Raw genomic sequence first — 10,355 nt, forward strand, 5'->3', positions numbered from 1 at the left:
TTAAGATCTCTGTTAAAATCTCTTTTCTTTATAAGTTAAAAAAAGCCAGTATCGCAAGAACAATTCTGCTAATTATAAAGTGGACTAATATTGAGGGTCTGTGACTTGTCAGTGGAGTAAGAGTACTAGGAAGGGCACTTCAGTCCTTATAGCAAAGCTTTGTGTTTGCTAAGATAATTTTTGAAAGAGTTAAACATCAGATTCTTAAATACATAGAATTCATTATTTGTATCAGATTGTAAAGAGCAGTGAACTAAAGAACTCTCCAGATCTGTCCCTTAAGGGCGTGCTATGTATTTGCTTAGTATAGCTTCCAGTTTTGATGCCTAATTGAAAGCCTTGTCTATTCATAAAAGCTGCGTCACCATATCTTAAATTGCAACATATGTCCTAAGTTGCTACCACTTTTTCTTAGGAGTACGTGTAGGAACAATTAAGGAAGCAAAAAGAACGAGGAAAAAAATGTAGCTAGTTGGGGTTATGTTTTGCAAGTCATAAATAATTCTGCGTAACTTGTTTTCTAGTAAATATTGTCAATTGTGTTTTTGAAGCTGTTCAGCTCATCAGCCAGTATGTGCAAGCATAATGCTTTTGGCATTTTGCTGCCAATCCAGAAGATGGCAGGTCTTTTGTAGATCATGTGAACCTAGCTTGGACATCTCAGAATCCTTTGATCTTTGAAACAGAACTCAGTGTCTACACATGTGCACTTGAACTGATCCATGATATTTGGTTTTGGATGAGGCTACACTGACTTCATTGTCTGTATCTATCTCATTTGATTGAAACACCCCTTCATTCAAAGTATAGGTATCTCTGAAGTTTCATATCTATTTAACATGTCAAAACTGCATTTCAATTTCAAAATGCAGGTGTGTATTTCAAGCTGAATACAACTGTCTTCTTCTTATATGTAGTTTTTAGCAAAATATCTGAAATAAAATCATACAGTTGTTTGTTTGTTTTTTGTACTGATTGGTTTTGTTTTCTGGGAGTCAGGTAGCATAATCCTACTGTCAGGATTCTAACATAGTAAATTTTTTTGCTTCTTTGGTGTCTCACACAGACTTATTTATAAAAATTGACGTTTCACAGAGGATATAAAAAATTCTGATCATCTGAGTTATTTAGTGAACATATCTTTGCACATTTCCTTTTTTGAACTTCAAAGTGAAGCTACTGTAAATATAAAGTTAATATTTTACCATACATAGAATCCTTATTTTATACACAAAATCTGTAGCAAGGGAGAATGCTTGTATTGATATTTCAGCACCATTAGTTTATCACTCTGACTTTTTTGAGCTACAGAGTATTTCAATATCTTATTAGCAGAATTTCCATTTCTTACTGCAGCTAGTTTTGATAAAGATGAAAGATTGGTGTAGACTGTATATAAAAATGAGTTAAATTATTCAATTAATACATTCTGCATAGTTTAATCCCATTTTTTTTCTTGGAGTTAAAGGGTCTTTTAGAAATGAATTGATAAAGCCAGTGTATTTAGTTTTCTCATAGAGTTTGTCTGCTGTGTCATATTATATGTGAATAAAACTCATTATGTTTTGTTTGCACAATAATTATATTTTGTTGTCCTGTAAATTCCTTTTGCTCTCTCCGTCTCATAATGTGTGCTGTAAAAGCACACATAAATAAATAGGATAAACAAATTAAGCTGTTTAAATAAATTAATTTACTCTGCAGCTTTGTATTCAAATCTTACATGCTCACTGGATTTCATTTTAATGAAACCCTTCTAAGAACAATGCATTGTAAGCCAAACAGTGAAATTATATATTAAATTAATGATTAAATATACCATGTTCCAATTTATACCAAATCTGTACACTGTGCATGCTTAAATCCTCCTAAATCTAAAGAAATAAATCTTCTGCATTTGGAAAGCATCTGTGTTATAATCCTCCTCTTGAATACCCAGTTCATGGATATATAAACACAATCAAAGTCAAAATAAGCTGAGAGCTATGATGCAGTTGAACTATTCTCATCAATGTTTTTGACTTAAAAACCTGAGACTATTAAGTACTTAAACATTTTGAAGCACTGTTCTGAAAGGTCTTCTCCCACTCCATTAATAGGCCCATTGAATCCCTTTGCAAATTTAACAGACATTTATTGGAAATCTTACCTAGAACAAATCTATTGATTACTGTAAATAGTTGTGCTGCTAAGTGTCATAGGAATGCATTCAACAGAATTAATATTCATCTTAATAGTGTGCATGAAGAATAATTACTGTTGCAAAATCAATGTCCAGTGTGAGGAGCATGATGCTCTTTTTAGAAAAACACTTTAAAGACATTTGTAACTGGAAGTTTTAATACATGTTATTGAACATACAAAATGCATTATATTGTTACCAAAAGTTTTTAGTGAATTGAACATATACTCTTTTTCTTCATTTGTTTCATTAGAAGTCAGAATTGCTACTTAGAAATTATCTGTTTTTTTTAATAACTTGACCGAACCAACCTAACTCACACCTGTTTTAGCCAACTGCAGAGAAAGATAGAGGTTTTTCTCAAAAAGGACTGTTCTGCCCTATTGTTCATTATTTCGTTCAAAGTTCTGTGTAAATATTGGATAAATCACTCTGGTGCATGTTGACATCACATAGCAAGAAGTGCAATCTGAGCCATCACTGTCCTCATGCTGTGACTTTCAAGATCAAAGGACATCTTGAAGCACATTGTAGCTCCTCCCATCTATCATGACATGCTTTCCTCTGGATAGAAGAATGATGGTGGGCGTTTTTTCCATGTTTTGAAGAATTGATAAGGCCAAAGGTGCAAAACACTCTTAGAATAAGTATTGGTTAATTCCTGGTTTGAGTTCCATCATTTGGAAGACACTCATACTCTGGTCTGGTATTCTTTATGATTCATGGCAGTTCTTTAAAATCTCTTTTCTCAAAAACTCCTTTGATACTAAGTTAGGGAATAAAATTAATCGGGAGTTAAAACAACAGTTTCTGGTCTTTATTTATTTAGTAAAGTACATTATTTCACATCCCGCAAGGCTAATGTCTGTAGGCTAGTAAACAAAATGTATATTTCCAATTCAGCAGCACACTGATTTAAGTGACTAAAATAAAACCCAAAAGCAAAGCAAAACTTTTATTTTTGTAAGTAGTCCAGAAGGCAATTTAAAATCCTGACAGGATGAGCAGCTTTCAAATTGCATACTAACACGAGCTTTGAGTCCTAAAACTGTAAATTTTCCTTTGAGAATATTCTGCAAATTCTGGACACCTCAATGGAAGAAAAAAATAGGTTTTGATTTAGGACGTATATGCAGTTTAGGGAAATGAGACTTGGAAGCCAAATTTTAACATGCGTTTTTTTAAAATTTATTTTTCATGCCGTATAGGAACGTGTTCCAGACAGCCCTTCTCCTGCTCCTTCTCTTGAAGAGGGCCGAAGACCTGGCAGCCACCCATCCTCTCATCGAAGCAGCAGTGTGTCCAGCTCTCCTGCACGGACTGAGAGCTCTTCAGACAGAATCCGTAGGTCACATTGTTCTCCTTGTTAACACTTTAAATTTGATTAGGTGCAGCTGGTTTTTCTAATCAAAATGCCTTCATCTTAAATAGATCTCACAGGTATCATGTTCAGAAGTTCAGCTGCAATATCTATTTCCCAACGTCATGTTCCCCAGTTTGCAGTATCATAATACCTGATGCTACATTACCAGGTACTGATATAAACTGCCATCATGTCATATTAAACATAAAGACACAAGACATGAATTACAGCCTGGAACCAATTTGCTAGATTAGTTTTTAGAACTGAACATACAGTTGTATGTTTTTTTTTTAAGTTTTATTTAATTTGGCTACTCTAGTTTGACTTCTGAAGTGAATCCGGCTTCATAAGCAGCATTTTACGTCATAGAATTACTTGGGAAAAAAAAGAAGAACAAGTGTAAATCAATTAAAAATATGTATACTTTATAAATTCTAAAAATGTAAACAACTTGTAATGGTGAGAATTGATACAAAGAATATTATTACCTCATAGTTCACATGGGGTGGAGTGAAATTTAACCATAATATCACAGAACAGTACCACTTTTATCAAAGCCCTGAGTTCGGGATGTAAATTATGTAACAGAAACAGTGGGCTCTATACTATTACAGGTTAGAATCTGAGGTTTAAAATGCCTATTGTTTTAGGATATTAAATTTACATTGAACTTATCCATTTCCTTTATTGTCGCTCAACTGCAGTTTTTTATGCTTTCAAGGCATCTTTCCACAGTGGATTTCTTCAGCAGGTAGAATTGGAGGATTTAGCATATAAAATGAAGGCTACAAAATAGCTATGAAGTACGTAGACATATTGATTAGATGCAAACATGATTTTTCTAGACTGTTTCCATTCAAACTCTGCATTCAGGAAGCTAGTTCTTCACTGACTTTCAGATGAAAGATCTGTCATTACTATGTGCTGAAAAATGAGTTAGCAAAAAAAATAAATGAGGCCTGACCATGACAAGCTGAGAATTCTGTTTTCTTATCACTTGGATAATTGAGAGTGTAGATTAAACTAGTATCCCATATACTGTGATCTATTTCCCTATTTTTTTATGAATTCGTAAGTGAAATACTAAAAAATATATATATTTTTTTCTTTTGAGTTATATATTTATTACAACTAATAAATGCCTTTTTTAAAATAAAAAAGTAAACAGAAAGATTATGGTTGTTTTTGCAGTGGAATTAAACTTTTTTTTTTTTTTTTTTTTTTTTTTTTTTTTTTTTTTTTAAGAAGTGCCTTTCTCCTTTAGTTTTATCTGCTTGCCTACCAGCAGACAAGAGTGGAAGCTCTGCCTGTTGTTTCTCCAATAATGTTAATAACAAAGTTCCTTAAATACAGGATCACTTCAGTAACTTACTGAAAGGAACAATCTTTTTCTCTCCTATCTGATTTGTTGTCATCACAGCTGATCCTTAAGTACATCTGCTTTTGTGATACCAGCAAGAATAAGATGACTACTACAGAAATATGAGTTGCCTATGAAAAAAGGCTGTATTGACAATGGACTACGCCAGTTGCAAATGCAATTTTTAGGGATAATGAAGGGATATAGTATACTTTCTGGGAGTTTCTGGGTTTGTGAGACTCTTGGAGCAGCTTTTGTAGATTTCTAGCTATCTGATTTGCAAATCTGATGTTGCACAATACATTTCTGAAAAACAGTAATTTCTTACATGGAACACTGCAATGCTTAAGTTAGATAATACGTAAAATAACTTTTGTAAAGCTAACTATACCCCATGTCTCCCTTAGAACCTTCTGTTCTTTTGCCGATTGTTTCGATTGGGATTTCAGTTCTTGCAAAACAAACAAGAAAATATCCAACTGACCCCAGAAATACTGAATTCTTATTTTTAAAATGAACTGATTTTAGAAAGGTATGACAAGAAGAAACTGGCTCACAGTCTATATGCTGGTTACACTAATTAAGTAACCTTATGACTACTAGATTTTTTGTATAATTAAGAGGAAAAGTAGGTAAAATAATTAGAAATAAATATTCTTAATGTAATAATTGATTTTATTTCTGTGTGTGCTTGTGTCTAGCAGCTGTCCATCAGAATGGGCTATCTATGAACCAAATGCTGATGGGTTTGTCACCTAATGTCCTTCCTGGGCCTAAAGAAGGTGATCTGGCTGGTCATGACATGGGACATGAGTCAAAAAGAATACACATTGAGAAAGGTAATATGAATATTAGGACTTCACTGTTTCACTTTTTTTTTTTTCTTTTTTTTCCCAGTAGCTAAGTAATAATTGTGATTTCTTTTATACTGTGCTTATTGTTGATGCTTCAAAAATTTAGTTATAAGAGAATTATAGCTTTCTGGATTCTTCTATTTCGTAGTCCTTGACATTAATGAACAATATTTATATGAGGTGGGAATTTCACAGATATTACAAAGGGGGATGAGTGAAAAACAGTTTTATAGTACTGTTGTGTCTCTGGCCCTTATACAGTGCTGTTTAGGTATTAAGTTTCTGTCTCCATCCAGTTGACTTTAATGACCTACTTCCCAAAGGAACTGAGCACCGTGAAAATTAGTCCATGTGTGCAAAAAGAAAAAAGGCTAATACCAAGTCATTAAATTAGGGAATTGCATAAAATGAGGCTGGTACACATTATATAATGGGATTTAAATTTAATTGAGTATATGACCAAAGTGTTTGATCTAGGTGAATAGTCCACATGCACTTATACTGATTATGACACCATTTAATCTCTATTGGTATTCAAAGTTATGTTCTTATACAGAGTTGTTACAGGAGGTTTTGGAGGAGTGGTTGAATTTTAAAAGGTATATTTCATACATTATGTTTACTAAATACATATGAATTTTAAATATTATTAATGGACAAGAAATATTTTGTTGGAGGGGAGGTGAGAAATAAGAAAAAATCAGTGGAAAAGGAATTTTGGGGCTTATCAGAAAAAAAAACCAAGCACTTAATTGAGAACAGTGAGAGAGAAAATAGGAAGTATAACAGCCACATATTGAAACAGCTAGAGAAACTCTCTTCAGTGACAAAGATTTCAAAATACGACATTTTGTGTTGTATTTTACATTTTATCATCTGTGAGGTGATACTTGCTCTGCTTTGTGCTTGAACAGTGGAATATGAAAAAATTTAATATCTAGACACCTATTCTGGACAGGTGGCATATTTAATAGGATTATCCCCCCAAAATTAATGGAAACATTTCTGTTATATAAACCATTTAGTTTGGTTCATTGAACACACAACCTGTTTTAGCTTACACTATGCCTTCACTCAGTCCCCCAAAACTGTATCCTTGCTGTGAAATATGATCAAGTAGGTTTGTTTTAAATTTCCAGAAATGATTTTTTTCAGCCTTTGAAGTTACTCATTTAAGTATAATCAGACTGGTAAATCTGGCAAAAAGAAGTACATGGTAAGAATTGCTACTGTTTTTTACGTCATTCATTTTTTTAAAAAAAGAGGCTTTGTATAAGCAAAGCAGTGATATTTCAAATATCCAGTTCACATTTTTTGTGAACTGAAACACAGATCTGTTCTCAGCAGAAGTGCTAAGAATGCTGAGAAAACAGGTGTTTTTCCTTGCTTAGGACAAATCTTCTATTTTCTAGTTGATTTTTTTGTTGTTGGCAGCTTCTTTTTGTTTTTTATTGTTTTGTTTTGTCTTTCACTTCTGTTCCAGCCTTCCAAATTAATAATAAGTGCTTATGGGCTATCTAGATTGATAGAGTAAATTAAAATTTGTTTTCTGTCATGACTACATTTATCATGTCTCTCATAGCAGTCCTGTTACTTTAATACTGATCTAATCTGTATAAAAACAAGTGATTTAGCTTATAGATATTTGTGGAGATAGTAATTATCTACTTCTGTCACTGTGAGCTTGCAATCTGATTTCCAAACTGTTGCTTACCACTGCAAATCAGTTAGAATGCAGTCATGTTAAAAAATAGTAACAAATAGGTGGTAGTACTCTCAAAGTTGAAAACATCACCCTCATAACCTGGATCAAAAGAAAACGAAATCAGAGGAAAACAGATATTCTGAAAAAGTATCATGAGCATTTAAACATTATTTTATTTTCTTCTAACATTTGTTGGCATGAATCTATCAGCTGCAACTACAAAATGGTTTTTAATTGAGCCTGTGAGAGCCTGGGAAATCCTGCTTGGAAGAAGGGCATTGCTTTTTCCCTTCTTGTACTTTCTTCCATTAAAACAAAATGAAAATAGTCAAAATATCTGAAGCGTTCAGAGCTTAAGGAAAAATTATTTACTGTCAACAGAGAAGTAAAAAAGGAGGAAAAAAATTATAATACAGACAGCTGATCAACGTATCAGACTTTTAATGTTTTAGCATAAGACAGATAGGCTAATCATCTTTCTCAACAGATCTACAAGTAGTGTAAAAAAGAGAGTGCTATTCAGTTTTTAAAGATTATATGTATTTCTATTTAAAATTCAGCCAGATTTATTCCCAGTGATGGGAATTAGTTTGTTTTCACTGGTTTTAGAGACCAGTAAATCACTCTTGAAGTTTTCTTTCTTTTTAATTTGCTTTTAGACTTCCAAATATGTTCTCAGATTGTGGTGTGCCCAGCACTGAGTGACCTCAGCTTCCATTACAGACAGTTTTTCACTGTCTCACCAAGAATCAAATTAGGCTCTTTGGGTCTGATTCACTGCCAATATGTCAGTATTTGTTGCAGAAAATTAGGAATAGCTTCTGTTTTCAAAGACCGTGTGTAAATGGTGGGTGTTGGGAATATCTTCCAGCTACTGATTCCAACTTCACAACTTGTCCATTTCTTAGCTTCATGGTGGGACAAAACTCAGAATAAGCATATGAAGTTCCACTCACTTTCTGAGTTCCATGAAAAGAAAAGTTAAATTTGTCTTTCTAGGGGCTGAAATCTTGTTAACCTGTTTAGTGATTTTGTATATGAAATCTCAAAAAAGCATAGAAAGGAGAAACTAGCAGCAAGCCTAAGCTTAAAGTGACTTAAATCTGATCTTTTTCTTACTCATTGGTTTGAAGTCTTTCAACAAAAGAGTTCAAAATAATCAATGTCTTGGAAGTTAACTTCTCATCCCTGACCTCTTTAATGTTGGAAGCGCAGATCCTTATTCCTTGTGGACAGAAAAGAGAAGTTGAGACACATATCCTGGACAAATATCTAATCACTGTGTGTTGTGTGAGAGAGGAAATATATTTTAACATTGTCCCTTTTCTCTTCCAACCCTAGATTTTGGTCTTAGTGCATCTGAAAGGTGGAATTTATAGCGTGGTCCATTTCACGGAGTTTCTCTCTTTGCTATGTTGAGATAGCTGCACTATATTTCATATTGGATTAGGCAGACTACAGTTTCACTTGTTAACTTTAATAGATACCACTTGGAAGTACCTGGCTTGTATGTTGTTAAGAGATGTTGGTGGCAGTGAGTGCTTGAACCCCCCCAGCAGATAATTGTCCAGCAATTCGTACCCTATGCAATATCTGGGAATGTAAGCTCCATCCTCACTTCAGCTGAGGATTACCATTCTGGGGGACAAACATCTAAAAGTTACTTGATTTAACACCAAATTTAGATGCCTAAGTCTTTTATTGAATCTGGCCCTAGGGCATCAGATTACAATTTTCTGTCTGCATCAATTTATATTTTTTTAGATTGACACCAACAGCAAATGAAGCCTGAATGTCATGCTTACATTTTAAATTGAATATGTTATTTGAGGTGTTACAGGAAGGACACTTTCTTGTTGGAAATGTGCATGCTGTTTTCTATAACAAAATATAAAATATTCACCATGTTCATAAAAGAAGCTAAATTCTTTCTTTCAGAAAAGCTTTTTACCTTCGATATACAGGGAAATTTCTTAAGTAATTTTCGGATTATCAATAGCAACCTCATCTGGACTACTATAATAGCAGCAGTTAAGGTGTAACTTTATTAAATCCACACATTAAAAAGTCTCAGTGTTTGTTTCTGGTTTTATTTTATGTCCCTCCTTAGAGATGTGAGCTTTATTAGATCACTGGCTACTATCTTATAAAACAAAATGTTCAAATTCCATGCTATCCTTAGTGTGAAACAGAAAATAATTTAAATATTTGAAAGTTGTAATTAGAATTGTATTTTTGTTAGCAGTCAAGCATCAAAAAGGAACTAATGATAAGTATATCATCCTATATATAGATATTCATTCTGTATTTTTGGCAGTAAATTCTTATATATAGAAAGGGAGAGTATACATCACGTATATATATATACGCTCACCTTGATAAATATAGAAACAAATATGGCTATATTTTTAGAAATATGAAAGATTCAGAGGAAATTGTAACATCATCAAAGATTTTCTTCTGCCCGACCTGTAGAGAAATCTGTAGATAAATGCTCCAGAACATTGTCTAACTGCTCATTGTTATGATTTTAGCTATTTCTCTGAAAAAAACTTTTTTCTAGATGTTGTTGGCAATTGACCTAAAAGGGAATTTTCATTCACATCTTTATTGCCCAGCTACTTCTTGTGTAAATATATTTGCGTGTTCATTTTCATTTTTGTATGCATTTATATGGAGAGAATGTATACAAAATTTCTTTGTGATTTTTTTTCTAAAATATTTTGATACATCCTGTATTTACAGAATTTTGCATTTTAATGGAACTAGAAGGTAATTAAGAGACCTTGATGGGTCTGCAAATATAATTGACTTGTTTCAGTTCTGTACTCTCACTCTACTTTTTAAATGTTATTTTGTCTTAATATATATATGCAATTCCTTATGATACT

General features: G+C 33.0%; 1 protein-coding gene across 6 annotated transcripts in view; it reads left to right on the plus strand.

The window, feature by feature from the left end:
• Positions 1 to 10,355, plus strand: part of DACH1 (dachshund family transcription factor 1) — a 352,221-nt gene that overhangs the window by 247,195 nt on the left and 94,671 nt on the right. For 3 of the 6 annotated variants that reach the window (XM_090130981.1, XM_090130994.1, XM_090131001.1), the window contains 2 exons: positions 3,391 to 3,526; positions 5,607 to 5,744. In XM_090130981.1, the coding sequence (XP_089987107.1) occupies positions 3,391 to 3,526; positions 5,607 to 5,744 (274 nt within the window). The remainder of the gene's footprint in view (positions 1 to 3,390; positions 3,527 to 5,606; positions 5,745 to 10,355) is intronic. The other 3 variants (XM_090130988.1, XM_031605420.2, XM_090131006.1) reach the window with 1 other exon arrangement.

The sequence above is a fragment of the Phasianus colchicus genome, chromosome 1 (assembly GCF_987193195.1).
Source record: "Phasianus colchicus chromosome 1, bPhaCol1.hap1.1, whole genome shotgun sequence".
Lineage (NCBI taxonomy): Eukaryota > Metazoa > Chordata > Aves > Galliformes > Phasianidae > Phasianus > Phasianus colchicus.